General features: G+C 40.3%; 4 protein-coding genes across 9 annotated transcripts in view; 2 read left to right on the plus strand and 2 right to left on the minus strand.

Moving 5' to 3' along the window:
* Positions 1–1,967: 1,967 nt before the first annotated feature.
* Positions 1,968–4,953, minus strand: ubb (ubiquitin B). Its single transcript, XM_003970796.3, is given in 3 exon segments — positions 1,968–3,240; positions 3,242–3,926; positions 4,807–4,953. Coding segments are annotated over 2 exon segments (1,830 nt in total). The 5' UTR covers positions 3,920–3,926; positions 4,807–4,953; the 3' UTR covers positions 1,968–2,088.
* A 260-nt stretch (positions 4,954–5,213) lies between these two features.
* Positions 5,214–7,215, plus strand: cenpv (centromere protein V). 3 transcript variants are annotated; one of them, XM_011611143.2, is made up of 5 exons: positions 5,214–5,367; positions 6,330–6,421; positions 6,568–6,637; positions 6,722–6,836; positions 7,046–7,215. In XM_011611143.2, exons 2-5 carry the CDS (start codon positions 6,330–6,332, stop codon positions 7,180–7,182), a joined length of 414 nt encoding a protein of 137 aa, XP_011609445.1. In that variant the 5' UTR covers positions 5,214–5,367; the 3' UTR covers positions 7,183–7,215. The 3 variants fall into 3 exon arrangements, with proteins under 3 accessions (XP_011609445.1, XP_003970848.1, XP_029704918.1); XM_003970799.3 differs by having other exon boundaries at positions 5,217–5,471; XM_029849058.1 differs by lacking the exon at positions 5,214–5,367 and adding an exon at positions 5,478–5,721.
* Positions 7,216–7,479: 264 nt separating this feature from the next.
* pigl (phosphatidylinositol glycan anchor biosynthesis, class L) lies at positions 7,480–16,248 on the minus strand. Of its 3 annotated transcripts, none has more exons than XM_029849057.1 (7): positions 16,166–16,248; positions 15,298–15,397; positions 11,206–11,296; positions 10,008–10,075; positions 9,087–9,118; positions 7,819–7,952; positions 7,480–7,735 (listed from the first exon to the last, which is right to left on the minus strand). In XM_029849057.1, the coding sequence occupies exons 1-7, from the start codon at positions 16,221–16,223 to the stop codon at positions 7,607–7,609; spliced, it is 612 nt and encodes a 203-aa protein (XP_029704917.1). In that variant the 5' UTR covers positions 16,224–16,248; the 3' UTR covers positions 7,480–7,606. The 3 variants fall into 3 exon arrangements, with proteins under 3 accessions (XP_029704917.1, XP_011609442.1, XP_029704916.1); XM_011611140.2 differs by lacking the exon at positions 16,166–16,248 and adding an exon at positions 15,707–16,127; XM_029849056.1 differs by lacking the exon at positions 16,166–16,248 and adding an exon at positions 15,639–15,917.
* Positions 16,249–16,523: 275 nt separating this feature from the next.
* The window catches only part of ncor1 (nuclear receptor corepressor 1), a 39,357-nt gene continuing 38,492 nt past the window's right edge, over positions 16,524–17,388 (plus strand). For both annotated transcript variants that reach the window (XM_011611138.2, XM_029849045.1), the window contains exon 1: positions 16,524–16,673. The gene's annotated coding sequence lies outside the window, so the exon portion shown is untranslated. The remainder of the gene's footprint in view (positions 16,674–17,388) is intronic.

Below are 17,388 nucleotides of genomic sequence, written 5' to 3' on the forward strand. Positions count from 1 at the left end.
TTCTGAAATTCTGTAGAGTGTCCTGGCGTCCAGTACTATCAGCCTTCCTAAAATGAAATATGAATGTTCCTAAAATATTTCATCGTTCCCAAAATTGCTTATTAAGAAAGTATTTTTTCACTCTGGTATACATATTTATTGTTCCGATTAATATACCATGAAGAGCTTCAGAATTACCGAACGAATTAAATTCAAGAGAAAGCCGCTTCCTCCTCTCTATGCCGTTCACTAATCATTTACCGTAATGCCTAGTATACACACACACACACACACACACACAAGTGGAATTCGATTGCTTGCTGGTTGTTCTGCTTCTGCTTAAGTGTTGGTTGGCTTGACCGCTGTAAAGGGCCGTTACTATTTGAGGGGTAGCCTTGGTGAGTGCCAGAGGCAGCAGATTATCGACTGTGATTCTGATTAGACCATCAACACTTCAACAAAGATCCGATTCCTTCAATAGAGGTTGCTGAATTTAAGAGTGAGGCCACCAGTAGGAGAGGACATAGTAGTGGACAATAATAGACATTGCATAACATTACTGACTGAAATACATTTGTGTTCAAAATAATAGTGTTTAAAAAAGTGAATAAAGCACAAAATATAAAAGCTTCTAAATTCATTCATGAAAATCCTTTTACAAATGAAGAGGAATAATAAAATGTATTATTTTACAGAAAAGAGAAGTCAAGACTGTTCAAAACACCACCAATGTACCCATTTTTCATTAAAAACTCAAACGATGACTGTAAAATGAAAATGCTTGAAGATTTCATTTTTCTACAAATCACTTAATACCCATTTCTCACAACTCCGGTTTCCATGGAGATGACACCAGAACAGATATTCCATCCCAGGACAACATTCCACAATTCATCTCCTTTTGTCTGAGAAAGTGTTTTATTTTTTTGTTTGTTTGTTTTGTTTTTTAAGCTTAAAGTCTGCCTGCTGGCCTGGCCATTCCATAACATTAATCCTGTTGGTTTGGAACCACGGTGCTGCTCGCTCGGCATGCTTGGGGTCATTGTCTTGTTGAAACACTTATGATGGCATTCCTCTTTGGAATAATGAAACATGATCCCTTCAAATATTTGTATTTACATTACACCATGCTATGTGAAAAACAGGCGCAACATAACAGTATACGAAAGAGCCCCAGCTCACAGTGCATTTAACAATGTGCTTGACGTCTTCACCGTGGTTTGACTTGAGTGTTGTCTGACAAACTGTCCATATTTGCCCCATTCATAAAATTAATAATTTGTATTTGTGTGACAATACATTTAAATTGGATTGAATGATATTGCTGTAACAAATTCCACATCCCATTCAAGTCATTTTGATTGACTTTATCACTGAAACATGTATGAGACAACTCTGGATTGTAACCTGTTTTAAGTGTTACCTGCAGGAATATTGGTAGGAACCAATAAGTGGAACTAATGTGCTGATGTTGGTAACTACTGGGGACACATTTAGGGTAACGCCCATTCCTCTCTTGGCAGTATGTTTTACGTGCTTGTTGAGTACCCATGTGTGATTAAAGCAATAGAAAGGATACACTCGTCTTGTCTCTCAGAGATATATACAAAGTATAGAGAATTGCGACATCACCTTTGACAACAGGTCACACCTACATAATAGAGTCAGAGCTCTTGACTGCCCTATGTATATGTAATTCTTGGTTTTATTTCAGATCATAATCTGTGCAAAAAAACCAAAAAGCATTTGTTCATCTTATTTGCAGTCAACTCATTTTGGTTTCTGCATGAACCCAAGTATGTTTACATTAGTTCAATCACATAGCTTTCATCATTAGATTTTCTAGGAGTATCAAAGCTACAAAAGAACTGGGATACAACCGATCACTTGAGGCACCGAGGTGCCTTTAAATATTGCTTATTTTCAATTTCACCCAGAAACCCATTATTTTGCAGTTATTCCAATAAATACATCATTGCAATTGGAAAATTGACTCAATTTAACATTTTATTCAAGCAAACAAAATTTGGTCATGTTTCAGGTCGACAGGTCGAAACAATGTAGTATGCAGCTTTATGGAACCATCAAGGTAAATATTAAAGAACAATTCTATTGACCACCCCTCAGACGCAGGACAAGGTGGAGGGTGGACTCCTTCTGGATGTTGTAGTCGGAGAGGGTGCGGCCATCTTCCAGCTGCTTGCCAGCAAAGATCAGCCTCTGCTGATCAGGGGGAATGCCTTCCTTGTCCTGGATCTTGGCCTTCACGTTCTCAATGGTGTCGCTGGGCTCCACCTCAAGAGTGATGGTCTTGCCAGTCAGGGTTTTTACAAAGATCTGCATGCCCCCCCTCAGACGCAGGACAAGGTGGAGGGTGGACTCCTTCTGGATGTTGTAGTCGGAGAGGGTGCGGCCATCTTCCAGCTGCTTGCCAGCAAAGATCAGCCTCTGCTGATCAGGGGGAATGCCTTCCTTGTCCTGGATCTTGGCCTTCACGTTCTCAATGGTGTCGCTGGGCTCCACCTCAAGAGTGATGGTCTTGCCAGTCAGGGTTTTTACAAAGATCTGCATGCCCCCCCTCAGACGCAGGACAAGGTGGAGGGTGGACTCCTTCTGGATGTTGTAGTCGGAGAGGGTGCGGCCATCTTCCAGCTGCTTGCCAGCAAAGATCAGCCTCTGCTGATCAGGGGGAATGCCTTCCTTGTCCTGGATCTTGGCCTTCACGTTCTCAATGGTGTCGCTGGGCTCCACCTCAAGAGTGATGGTCTTGCCAGTCAGGGTTTTTACAAAGATCTGCATGCCCCCCCTCAGACGCAAGACAAGGTGGAGGGTGGACTCCTTCTGGATGTTGTAGTCGGAGAGGGTGCGGCCATCTTCCAGCTGCTTGCCAGCAAAGATCAGCCTCTGCTGATCAGGGGGAATGCCTTCCTTGTCCTGGATCTTGGCCTTCACGTTCTCAATGGTGTCGCTGGGCTCCACCTCAAGAGTGATGGTCTTGCCAGTCAGGGTTTTTACAAAGATCTGCATGCCCCCCCTCAGACGCAGGACAAGGTGGAGGGTGGACTCCTTCTGGATGTTGTAGTCGGAGAGGGTGCGGCCATCTTCCAGCTGCTTGCCAGCAAAGATCAGCCTCTGCTGATCAGGGGGAATGCCTTCCTTGTCCTGGATCTTGGCCTTCACGTTCTCAATGGTGTCGCTGGGCTCCACCTCAAGAGTGATGGTCTTGCCAGTCAGGGTTTTTACAAAGATCTGCATGCCCCCCCCTCAGACGCAGGACAAGGTGGAGGGTGGACTCCTTCTGGATGTTGTAGTCGGAGAGGGTGCGGCCATCTTCCAGCTGCTTGCCAGCAAAGATCAGCCTCTGCTGATCAGGGGGAATGCCTTCCTTGTCCTGGATCTTGGCCTTCACGTTCTCAATGGTGTCACTGGGCTCCACCTCAAGAGTGATGGTCTTGCCAGTCAGGGTTTTTACAAAGATCTGCATGCCCCCCCTCAGACGCAGGACAAGGTGGAGGGTGGACTCCTTCTGGATGTTGTAGTCGGAGAGGGTGCGGCCATCTTCCAGCTGCTTGCCAGCAAAGATCAGCCTCTGCTGATCAGGGGGAATGCCTTCCTTATCCTGGATCTTGGCCTTCACGTTCTCAATGGTGTCGCTGGGCTCCACCTCAAGAGTGATGGTCTTGCCAGTCAGGGTTTTTACAAAGATCTGCATGCCCCCCCTCAGACGCAGGACAAGGTGGAGGGTGGACTCCTTCTGGATGTTGTAGTCGGAGAGGGTGCGGCCATCTTCCAGCTGCTTGCCAGCAAAGATCAGCCTCTGCTGATCAGGGGGAATGCCTTCCTTGTCCTGGATCTTGGCCTTCACATTCTCAATGGTGTCACTGGGCTCCACCTCAAGAGTGATGGTCTTGCCAGTCAGGGTTTTTACAAAGATCTGCATGTTCTACCTATGAAAACCCAGATGTTTCACAAATAAGTTAAAGTGTGAGTTTAAAATGCATTCCTTATCATAGGACATATGAATTAAACATTATACATTTCCTCAATTGGTTGGAAAACTAGAGTCCAGATAAATTGGGACTACAATAAGTCACTGGTCAAAAAACCCCCCACTACATTTAGCTTAAACTGTTCAAGTGAAAAGAGTGCTATTTGCAGATTATAAAGTATGCTTCAAGAAACAGAACAAAGATCCAAAGAGTCTTACATTAAAGAAGGTTACTAAACATCAGTGTGAAATTAATCACTATTAGTATAGTACATAGTAGCAGGCAGTGGTAAAGGTTGAATAATCAAAGCCTCTTTTTCTTGAGCCTTGGAAGATGAAGGAACGGCTCATCTAGCAATAACCCCATTTTGATCGTGGCATTTGTCGTTTGCCCTCATTTCTGCGTGAGGCCAGGCTTAGGTTGAGTTACTCAAGCAGTTTTCAACAGCAGTTTGAAACCAGTAGGTGGTGCTCTTGTACTTTAGCCAGTAGGGCTTTCTCTTGTGTACTATGCGCAGCCAATCCAGTGCTGCTTGAGCCGCCATTTTGAGATACACTGCTTTTCCTTTTGTTCAGCACGCTAACCGCAAATGGACGACACTGAAAATGTTGAGTCACCCCTATTCATTTCCGAGAAAAATCACAATTCCACAACGAATGGCTAGATTAACGCAAAATTCATTAAAAGAAAAGAATGGAGGTACATTTATTAGTCGATTAATGTTGGTCTCTAACCCAAATTTTTGATAGTTGTTCATTACTAATAAAACGTATAATGCCAATACGAAACAGAACAGCTACCGCAAATAAGAAACATCCATAAACAAAGGTAGGCTTACGTTTAAGCGTCGCTGGTAATTCTCGAGAAAAGACGTGGACTTCTTTCAGTGTCGAAGAAATTCTAACAGTTGCTTGGTCAAAGTCCCTATTTATCTACCAGCCATACGTCATTTGCTCGTATCCATCCGCCACTTAAATTTGGTAGTTCCTAGTGATACAAAGCCAAGTGTTTAAATGTTGAATTTAAATTATGTCGTGTTGTGATTTATCGCTATAACGTAACACGTAAAATAAACAAACAGTCATAAATTATATATATATGAAATGATACGTAAATAAATCTTCAGTGGCGGAAGGATACGGCAACCCATTGCCTTTAGAATTTGCTGGAATCAACTTAGCAACAGGGCCCTTCCCTTAGCGTCTGATTGGATTATACAGATGTTTGTTTGATCAGCGATTGGTCGCTGTCTAATGATACGTCATCATTATAACATGGACATTTCCGAGAACGCCAATGACCCAGAAAACCAAAATTTTAGTTTAATTATTGATTAAATCGATGAAAATAAAAATGAAGAATACATGGCTTTTAAAATAGCTAACATCTTTGATTTACGGTAACCTACTGAATGAGAATTCATTTTTTTTGTTTTCAAAAGACGGTTTTTCAAAAAACGGAACTTGCAAATCCGAAAAGGTGTCAGCAGTTTTGGACACAAGGGTAAAGTACTGTGACAAGAAATGATAGTTGTGACTTAAATGACTTCTCCGCTTTATTATTCATAATAAATCGATGACAAGTTATTGGTTGCGATTCAGCTTAGACACGTGAGGTCCAGCTTTCTGGGTGTGTAAATATGAATATCCTTGGCATGAAATATTTAATGATCCAGTTGTCCAGCGATAAAAAGCAGCTCACATGGTGGATCGTGATCTACTGGCTTCTATATTGGGATCCTAGATATGATAAGGTAGTGATAGTCCTAATATAAATGTAGGTCGCAACATTTCGGCAGCAGCACCCTGTCATATGACACCCATGATTCACCACATGCTCATCAGAGCATGTGAAGGCGAGTTCACCCCGTGAGGAATGTGTTTTTCCCAAGTCTGACTGTACTTTGCCCTGCCTCCTGCTCATAATGATCTTGAATTGTGTTGGAATGTTCCAGGAAAATCTCTCATTCGGGCAGGATATAGCGGAGCCCTGCGTCGGCAGACCTATCTTAACAAACGTGTTCCCAGCCCGGTCACGTAAATTACAACTCGTTTTCTTTTGTTAAAGTCGCTCAACTTTTCTATACACATATCTTGCATCTGGGTCAAATGCTTAAATAACAAAAAGGTTTATAAAGCATGTGATTATTCAAACGATCTTTGGCCTGGGTCATGACAGATTGATAGGGCGGTTACCAAGTCAGCAGGTTTCATAAACGCATCACACTGTTGCACAGCAACAGCCTGCAGGTCAGGTTCATTCCATTGTACTTGAACTTGAGGAAGTAAATCTTCATGCACTGACAAAACTGTTAGTCATGCTCCTGTGAAACGATCACGTCTGTCTCTGTTTGATTTACAGATGGAGCTTGTAAAACATGTGGGTGGATGTCACTGTGGCGCCATTAGATTTGAAGTCTGGAATTCTCCTGACCTTCATGTTTTTAACTGCAAGTATGTATGACAATAATTGATATACCACTGTGTCATAGCTGATATTTGTACTTTACAGAAACCATCAAAAATATGTTACAATACAGTAAAACTGTACACTAAACCCTAAACAATATTAAAGACAATATATATAAACTGTTTTCTAGCTGTAGCATTTGTACGAAGAAACAAAACCATCACTTCATTGTTCCAGGAAAGTACTTCAAGCTCTTGCAGGTAAACCAAATACTTAATTCAATTAAATGATGAAAGCATTTCATGCCATTTACCATGCCATGATTTGTTTTTCCTTTCTCCCAGGGGTCAGATAATCTGACCACATACACGTTTAACACTCACATTGCGAAACACACGTTCTGTAAGACGTGTGGGGTTCAAAGTTTCTACACACCTCGCTCTAACCCCGATGGATACGGTATGATAATCTATTCTAGTCTCTACTTTAGGCATGAAACACCTTACACCATACTCCACACCAACTTCTGTGTTTAATCTACTGCATAATGTCCATTATTTTTATTTATAGTACTATCTGTTGAAAACAGTAGTTCTCTTAGTATTTTACATCACTGCCATATAAGAGGTTCATGTTTATTGGTGAACTGCGCCACTTTGTTTCTGCAGGCATTTCTCCACAGTGTTTGGAGCCAGGGACTGTCCGCAGTGTCACAGTAGAGGAGTTTGGTGGGGACAACTGGGAAGAAAGCATGAAGGCTCACAAGAGTATCAAAAACATGTCTGTGGCAGCAGCTGACATATAGCAGAATAATAGTGAATAAAGACATTGATACAAATATCAGGTCTGTTTAATCAGCAGTAGGTCACAAATATTGTGGAGGTTTAACATTCAATGGAAGTATAAAATCATGACCTAATCAATCAAGATTTAAATAATTCATTTCAGCTGAAAATAAGATTTTTTTTCTTAGTTCCCACAAGAAGGCCACAATGGTTAAAGGTATTTTAGCTTCAAACACAGAATTCAAGTTGTCAAACAGCAGAGCATCATTTATTTAAAAGAAGTTAATCCAAAGATAAAAAAAAATGTAATAAAAAAAAAATTAACATCTGCTCAATTCTACCATTTGTCTTCTGCAAAAGGCTTTGATTACGAATGCTACAGTGCTATTTTTCCATAAGGCTCTAAAAATGAAGATGAGTTTCATTTGATATTTAATCTCTTCATTAATAGATCTTCAGATTCCTCGGTGCTTGTGGGATGCTTTGGAATGTGTTTACGTACATGTACCGAGAGAAAGTGACGTAGAGGTAACGAAACCAGAGGAGCTGAGTGCGATGGCAAAACATGGCCTCCTGAAACCAGAAAGGATTTCCATCAAATAACAAGACAAACTACGCACACCCTTTTTGATAGAAGATGCTTCGTGAAAACTTACTTTGGCGAGCCTGTAGCCATGAAGGCCCACGCAACAGAAGAGAGAAGAGGGCATTAGCCAGCTCAGAGGAAGTTCCAGAAAAGACATGTACTTCCTAAAGAGGCCCACAGTCACCAATTTGAGAAAGCAGCAGTCTGGAAGAACAGAGACCTAATTAGCTCACTGCAGCAGCAGACGAATAACTAGGGCACCCTTTTGAGTCGTCCAGTAATTAATGTTTCTGTTGTAAAACAGTCCATCTGATCAAAACATTACAAAACCAGTGCACCTTTTGAAGAAAGAGATTATGGTGCATCAGGTTACACTGTTGACATATTGCAGCAGCCCTCTGCTATAAACTAAAAGCAGCAGAAGTTTGTATGCACAAGAGGATTAGGCGAACTACTAATTAGCAGTCTTGATACAGCCAGGTGGGAAGACTATTCAGTCCTGTTTGGCCTCATTCTTTGCTGCCTTGCTGAGAGGCTATGGTCAGACCAGTTAGACGAGTACATGCATGGAAATAGCATGTTTCATGTCACAACTGTTTTTGAGCTTAACACTCAAATTGTCACCATAAACAAAATAATTTTGGCTGTGGCCTCAATGTTTGGGAGGTCATATGCCTCCTTTGTTTAATTGTACTGTACACCCACCCAGATGACAGATAGGATAAACTACAGACATGTCCTGCTTATTTCTTATCTTGGTTTCCACTCAAATATTTACATGGGTGTGATTCATATTTGTGTCACCAACAGAGCAAGACACACCATAGCCTGTCATAATGCACTACGCAACATCAGTGCCTGTTATAACACCCTCAACTCTGTCCTTTTCCTTATCATATTACGGAAACTTATAAAATGACCACAATGAGGTAATCAAAAATCTCATCTCAGTCTTTATTCCAGAAAACCGACGCTAAAAAAAAGACTTGTGTAAATCGATTTAAGCAAACCTCTGCAGTCATTTTGCTGTGATGTAGTTACCCTCATGCTGCCACCAGGCTAAAAAAATGGGGGAAGAAATCAGCCTTAATGCAGCCTGAACAGAAGATGGCACTGTACATCAACATAAACTCCCCCAGTCTGAGTCAGCACTCAACAGACTTTGCAGGACTTTTCTACACAGCCATTGCAGTGGTTCACCTGCCAGGACACTATTTCTGTATGTCTGATTCCATAATCTGTATCTGGATTTTAAAATCCATTAACATGTGGTAGAACTGAGGGTAGACATCTTACATATGAATAAAACAACACAAAATTTTGCTGTGTCAAACTTACCATTGGGTACTTGTCCAGTTAAAGCAAGGTGGCTGCAAAGAATAATAATATTAAAATGTAGACAAGATATTTATTGTAATTAATAACCGAAACACTTCCAGATGTGACTCTTTGTCACTTAAGCTACTGTAAGGTATGATGTGATAGTTCAACCTTCCACTGTGTTTCCCAGATTAGAGCATTACAGTAGCTCTAATTTATAAAGAAAGAAAGAAAATCTACAGCTGCCATTTCATGTGTCTGGTAGGTCTGTCACAAAAAGAGCTTGGGACTTGGGAAGGAAGCAAAAATACCCCACTGCACTGCAGACTGTTTCAGCATGGGGGCACAAGTGCACAGCTTTCTCAAGGTTCTGTTCTAATGGAAATCATGTGTTTTGATGCAGAGAGATCCAGGTGCAACAGCAGTTGAGGTCGACAAATGAAGAGGGAGAGAGGGAGGGAGGGAGGGAGAGAGAGAGAGAGAGATACAGACTCAGTGAGACCATGACTAATGTTATAGACAATAAAGGCCTCAGTGCAACATGGGGTCAGTGGCACACATCATTTAGAAAAAAGCAACCCAAGAACCCCCAGAAGTCTGATGCAATGCGATTGGCTGGCCAGTCTAAGCGAGAACTGCCCCCCATCCCCACCCCCACCCCCACCCCCCATACCACTTCAGGGACAGGATTTACTGCTGCAGCTCCCTGGGAGCAGACCCAAGTGCCTCCTGTGTTTGGATGACCTCTCAGCTATGCAACAGTGCGTGTGTCATTGTGGGGGAAACATTTAGAAAGACGAATAATGATGATGATATGTGTCCTGTATGATTTTGGAATGGGCTCACTTCAACGTGTGGGTAAAAGCCACATAGCAGGAATGTACAATTGGGTTTAAGGGTGGGAAAAAACAAATGAAATCTTAAAACTACTATCAGTACCTGACAGCTTTATGGATGGCTATGTGATTGGCATGACTGCTCACTCCTCTTCCATCGAAGGTCAGCACCTGAAACAACAAAATATTGTATTATGTGAGTGAAAAGCAAGAATCCACAAGAAAAAAAAATCTAACTTAACAGAGAGAAAGGCAGAGGGAGAGGCAGTGGTTTGGCAGCTGACAACTGATATTTAAAAATCTCTCTATTTGCCTGTTTAAACTCCGGGGGAGGGGGGAAGAGAGAAAATAAAGCTCAACTTGAAAACTTGCACTGGTCACACATTTTCAAAGTGTTCTTGGAATAAAGCATAAATTTAAGCACATGCTCCAAACTGCGACATAATAAGTTACTTATAATCCTTCAGTTTTTGGAGGGCTTAGAGAGGAATACATTTTAACTGCAACAACAGTAAATAAATGTTCTTATATATGGATGTATTGGCTGTGGCCACATTGGCATGAAAACAAATGAGAAGACTGCAATGACTGAGTAGAGGTAGATGGACACATTCCATTACTGTTTACTTGTACTTTGGCAGTCCCAGTTTCTCTCCACTGATGTTTACAACAGTGTGTTCATTTGATCATTTTTGCAAGCAGAACTTCAGTCCATGTTCTTAGTTACATTCCATTCACTGATTACTGCTGCTTAGTCTAAAGGTAGTTTAGACTGCTGAGCCTTACAGGATAGGAAGAGACGTTTGTGTTCTCTGATTAAATGACACAACAGAAGAACAAAGCTTCTTTCATTTTGAAAAAAAAATTCTTGCTGCCTTGTCTATGAGGCTTTTTGTGCTTCTTGAGATACACTGAGGAGGGAGGATCAAATTTCTTGCTGCATTCCCATCTGCTAAAATTGCAGAACTGCAGTGTAGCAGATAAAAATCATCACATTAACAAAGGAACTAAATCCAAACATTGCAGAGGCCATTTCATACCATTCAAAAATTACCTTCCTACTACCAGTAAATTACTGTCTACACTTGGACAAAAAAAGAGCCACTTGGAGCTGTCTGGACTGCTAAAGGGACCATATCAAAAGGCAGAATAGTAGCTAGAAAGCTAGGGCCAAAACATATGGTGAAAAAAAACCAAAATGTGCTTTGTGCACACAACTACAGAGACATAACATGTTAGCATCAAACACAAAATGACAGGGGAAAACCTTGAGCGTGTGTTTTGTGCAAAGCTGAGCATACCAAGTTGAAAGCATGAGATTCAATGTGGTTCATGATTACAGTAGAGACCAGAGAGATATTCCATTCTGCTTTGGGATCATCTGGAAAACTCCTGGAAAGCAGAGAGTGGATATAGGGAGTGTTAAATCTATAAAAATGAAAAGATAGATATAAGATACAAGAACACATTGTTTTGAAGGCTGAACAAAAGATATCCACTAAAGTATGTTGTAGAAGAGGAGGAAGAGCAGTAAAATCTGAAATCAAAAGGTCAGACTGGACACTGCGTCCTGTTCATCTGCAGCCTAGAAACTGCACGCATCAATAAACACACTTTACCAGCCTGAGCTTTCAGCCTAACAACACATGCACAAACCCCCAGAAGTAACAGCTGAATGTTCACCACCACTTCACAAAGCTGTGTATGCATCCTTGTCGGCCCCGCTGCACACAATGAGCCAGGACAGATGAGCCATCAGCTGGAAGTGATGGATTAAGCCACAAATCTATTGGCTGCAACTGATGTCAGGGTCGGAACAAGGGGTGATGGGTGGGTAAGTGGGTTTGTCAGCGATACCACTGGGTTGAGGTGCAGTCAGCTTGGAGTTCATAGATTAAAACTCTCTGTCACGGACTGAAAAGACTGCTGTGACGGTGTGAAAACCTTTAAACAATTCTAAATGCTGCTGTTTTTATCTGGTGTCTACTTCACTAGGTAACAAATAAAATCACTACATTAGAGAAAACCGGCAAGTGCATTAATAAGGAATACTATTTTTTTCTCAATGGATTTGAATGTATATGTATGTAAAAGTTTTTCTTCCTTACTGAAGTATTTATTCGTGTCATAATTGTAGCTGTAAAGATTAAGAAGGCAAAATCTGTGATATTTAAACTTTTTAAGTAGGGTTGTGGCTAAAACTCAACAAAATGTTCTAAAGTTACCTCCACAGCCCCCCTTTTTTGCTTTCCATGTGCACATCTAATTGCTTGCAGGCATCTGTATGCAGTTGTTGAACTTTGGCCGAGTAATGGGATTTTTTTGTGAGTGTGTGTTTGTGTGTGTGTGTGTATGAGAGAAAGAGTGAGAGGGAAGGAAAAAGAGAGAGAAGGCTTGTTTAGTCTGGCCACACGAACTAGAGATTTTGTGTCCCTCTGCACTGTGACATGACTAACAAATTCAGCAGCAGAATCCAGCTGTAATAAGACGTTATGATATAACTATAATACTAATTAATAATTTATGGCTGTGTATGCTGGAAGGAGGAAGAAGACATGAAATTAATTTTGTTAACATTGTAAAATACATGGCGGTTAGTGTGACAAAATTATAGATGGCTGCTAGCGGCTGCCAGGAGGGGCCTGCGAGCTGGTGACAAATGTATCTGGAATAAAAGCACAGTCAGAGGCAAGAACATCCCACAATTCTTTAACGCAGGCTCCAACTACCATGTGCATATAAAGCAGATGGGGAAATTCACCCCACTGCTGCTGGTTTAACTATGACAACTATAAAATGATGGAAGCATTTTGTGTGACTTACTGATATACAATCAAAACCAAAAAGTTCGAGTCAAATGGTTTCAGACAAACACACTAAGGGTTGAGAGAGAGTGTGGCTTTGCATTGGAAAACAGGTGGATTTCTGCATTAAGCAGACCAAGGTCAGCAGGGGCAGCAGAGATCAAGCTTGACCACAAAGGTCTCAACATTCATCGGGGCCCCAGATACTGTCAACAAAATTGTCCTATTCTGTTTATGTTTGACAGCAAATTCTGAGGTTGTGTCCTTGGCATCACATACTTTGTTGTTGTGAATTCAGTGCAAACGAGAAATAAAATAAATTCAGTGAATGTGATGATTGAGACAGCGGTGGAGAATTACTTGGTTCATCCTTTCCCAAATGGGTTGCCAGCAAGCAAAAAGGAAATTTACATTTACACTTCCTTGACCACAAAAACTTGTGACTGTGATGTACCACCTTGTGGGCTCTTTTTATTACATGGTGATAAGGCCTATATTTAGCTTGTCACGGATAGTAGCGGTACATGTAAGTCACTGATGCATAATGCATGAACTCAGTTTCATAAGAGAAGTGAACATGTTGCTTTCTCACTGCACTGTGCGAGTCAAATCAACAGCAAGAAAAAGGAAGAGAGGTCAGGTCACGGAAGTTAATCTGGACATTTTTGGGCAGAGAAGCTTAAGAGCAAAGCCAAATTATAGGCAGCCATGCACAAGCACACAAAAAGTAAAACAGTTTGGAATGACCTACATTCACAAGTCTTGCCAAATCTATCCCACAGTCTTTGTCAGTTGGCTTCAGCAGACACACAGGGAGGAGGGGTGAAAAGGAGTGAAAGAGAGAGAGGAAAAGATAGAGCAAGACAGAGAAATAGAGAGTGAGAGAGAGAAGAGAGAGAGACTCTCAAAGCGCTGATTCGGTGTGCATTGGGGCAAACAACAGAATACACAGAAAGAGAAAATGGGCTTCACTCCAGTTCATCAGAAGTGCAGACAGTACTGAGAGCAAAGTTCAGCAATATCCTGAGTGCACAAGTTGATAAAACTGTGATGTGTGTGCGTGCATGTATGCATGTGTGCACCACACAGTGTTCCCTAGGGCAGACAGCAGACTTACTACTGTGAGTTTCATGTTCTTCCAGCTCGCATGGAACAGACATTTGAACAGACATACATGTAAGCTGCCCTGTGGTTGTTAGAAAACACTTTCAGGTTTCAAAACCTTGAGTCTAAAATATGGCAGCAATAAAATGGGAAAAAATAAATAGATTACTGCTTTACATAAAACAGTTTACAGTTCCAGCTGCAAGTCCTCTTTGAATGTGAAATCACGATTTTAATACTTGTTTGCATTCTAGTGATGAATAAATAAAATAGTATAAAAATGTTATTAAGTTAAGAAATTAATATTTTTACATTTATTTTTCTTTTCACTTAAAGAAAATGACATTCTTTCTAATTTAATCCATATTTTGGTAATTGAAGTCAGAACAATGTGTGAAGTATATGTCAGTGATAAACATTAAGTAATGTTGTTGGCCCTAGAGCCATTCATAGTTACCATAGCAGTGACTTACAGTACAGCGGCTAAAATAACCAATGAATAGATGCTATACTGCTCAGTGTATGCTCGTGTTATATTTAAAACTGAAGTTTCACTAGTGAGAAATAAGAGGATCAATTTAATAAAATGACTCTCTTGAATTCATCACAAATTGTTGATATTAAAGTATACTTACATGTATGTGAACTGTCATATAATGAGCTGATCAATGCTCAGTCCACAAATATACATTAAGTTAATTGGAGAGTAAATTTTGTGAGCCATTAGTGTGTGTGTGTGCGCGTGTGACTGTGTCCTGTAACGGACAGTCGATCTGACCAGGTTGTAATGACAGTTGCACAATTTGTAGAGAACTGGGCTGGGACCACCTGAGCACTGATGAAGCGTCGTTGAGCAGTGGACCTAGAGACACAAAAACTCAGAACACCAGTCTAGTGCAACTTATTCACTCTCTCCCTCAATGGTATTCATGTGTTCTTTGTATTATCATGTAAAATAATGTGTGTTAATTACTGTCGGATTCCTAAACTCATTTAATCCTGTTAAGTAAAGAACTGTCAAGTCAGGGTAAAAGACTTTAATGAGGTCATTTATTTTTGACTTTTTTTTCCTTATTCAAACCCTGAAATCAAGTGTATTTCCAAACAATGTTTCTTTATATTCCTCAGATATTATATATGATAAAAAAAATCCTACAATGGAACAATATTATGTTTCAAGGATATCAATCAATCAATCTTTATTTATATAGTTTCTGTTACAATCAAGTGCTTTGGTTTAGTATGATTTAAATTTTAATCTTATATGGGAGGCTAAGAGGCTAATAAGTTATGAAAATGTAAAGGAATGTGTGGATTTTTATGGATTATTTTTATGTTACAGGAGCCACAGGGTATCATCATTAACGTGCATGTTTTTGCTATGCGTGTTCAAAGTCAACAATAAGCCTCCATAATGTGTTACAAACATACTTTGTACAAATGTGCACAGCTCAAATTCCAAATTCCATGAGGTTAGATGCTTACCTATGGTCTAGTATGGTGATTTTGAAGTCAGGTATTCCCAAGAGGGCACAGCTCCTTAGAAGCTCTTGTTTACGCAGAGCTCCTTGATTGTAGTAATTGCCTGCATGTTAGAAACAGAAGAACTGAAAATATCGACCATCATTATATTTTACATTGGTCAAATAATGCAGAACACGGTGAAGCATTCACAATAAAAAATAAGAACATTAGCGGCATATTGTTTTATGTTACATATATTCACATTATAACATTCTTCTGAGAAATACATGCAAATTACACTGGAATAAACACAGTAAATCTGTCCAATAAACTGTGGACGTTAGAGAAACCGGTGGTGTTACCCGTCGGCTTGAAAATCCATTTTGCATGCGCTTCTAAATATGCGCATGTGGGTTTGCTGTCGCCATACCTTGGGATAAGCACAGTAAATGAACGTTGGCATTTAATGCAACCAGTTGAATGATGGTCGGTGCGAAGAACATACATTCGTCATCCGGATGCGCAGTAACAATAAGAGCTCTTATGCCAGCGCCCTTTGTTTCACTGCTCAATGAAGCATTTATTAAATGTTTTATCGACTTCAAAAGGTTTCGTCGATTTCGACTGTAGATACATCTTATACAAACAAAATAAAAGAACGCTAAGAGGACAGCAAGGTACAGGCTCATTATTTTGACCGCCACCGTAAACAAACCGGAAAGAAACAAAAGTCTACCTTATAAAAGGTTCCACATAAAGTACCATACTGACGTTACTCACGCGCGTGCGCGCGCGCACACTCACACATTATGCGTCATTAATTCAACAAACAACCAGATACAATTTACTATAATTATCATTTTAGTTATTTTGTTATATTGTCTCTTACATTGGTCTTGTTGTGAGATTAGTTTGATGATTAAGCAAAAAAACGAATATTGGTTCATTTGATTACGGCCCAAAACACCGTTGATAAAAATATGAATGCAAAAGTAGTTTTTTTAAAAGAGAAAATTACAAGCGTCGGAAACATTACCGTGTCAGAGGGGCCTATTAAGATGTGACACAGCACAATCCTTGCAGGGATATAAAATCTTAAATGGCGTTTTTATTTATGCATCAAGTAATTGCACCATAGTCTAACTTAATGGTTACTATATACATTACGGTTGTATGTGTCCATACATAAGTTTTGAAATGAAACGGCATCCCGCGGATTCCACTAAGGAAGAGAAATTTGTTTTGTCCTGCCAGGACATCGAGCGACAAATGCGTCGCAGCCTTCAGCCTGCCTAGTCGTCCACTGTTCGCAACCCGCGGATTTACGTTAAACAATTGATATACAATTCTACACAGCGATACGCTTCTTTCACATCTGTATACCTTAGAAATATGAGGTGAGTACACCTAAAAAGTATGTAGCAAATACAGATGTCTAATAAACATGCTACTTAAACGCCCCGGTTTACACTAAAATCTGCCTTGCAAGATGGCGACGCGGTAGAGAATTCAAAGGTGAAATACGGGCTAAGTTAGCTAGCTAGCGGCGATAACAACAACAACATCTTGCACGTCGTGTTGCTGTACAAGATTGTTATTTATAGATATATTCACTAAGGTAAACGTATTTGCTTTGGTGCACGTGAGGGAAATTAATACCGCGGAGATACGCCCACTCCTCTAAATATGAAATACATTTAACTGCATTTAATTGACTGTAGTGGGTTAAAATACAATAACAACATAGAATAGCATCATTTTGCACTGCAAGGTTTATTACAGTGACGCTGTGAACGACAACAGTTTAATCCCGACATTTCCCACTGCTTTGTAAAGTTAACTCTTTGGTATAGCTTAAAAAGAACCAAGACACACAAGCAACATATATTATGGTTTTAAAATTCTTTAAATGAGTTGGGGGGGGGGGAGTCTTCTGCACAACAGATAATACAATACAACAATCAATAAGATTGAAATTTTGAAGCTACTGTCTGTTATACATTGAAACTCTGCTACTGAAGTCACTGCCTACAGATGGCAAAGCTCCAACGGAATTATGTATTCAATTTCATTAAAATAATCCTACAATTATTAGAGACAGTAGATAAAAGA

This window comes from Takifugu rubripes, chromosome 15, assembly GCF_901000725.2.
Source record: "Takifugu rubripes chromosome 15, fTakRub1.2, whole genome shotgun sequence".
NCBI classification, from domain to species: domain Eukaryota; kingdom Metazoa; phylum Chordata; class Actinopteri; order Tetraodontiformes; family Tetraodontidae; genus Takifugu; species Takifugu rubripes.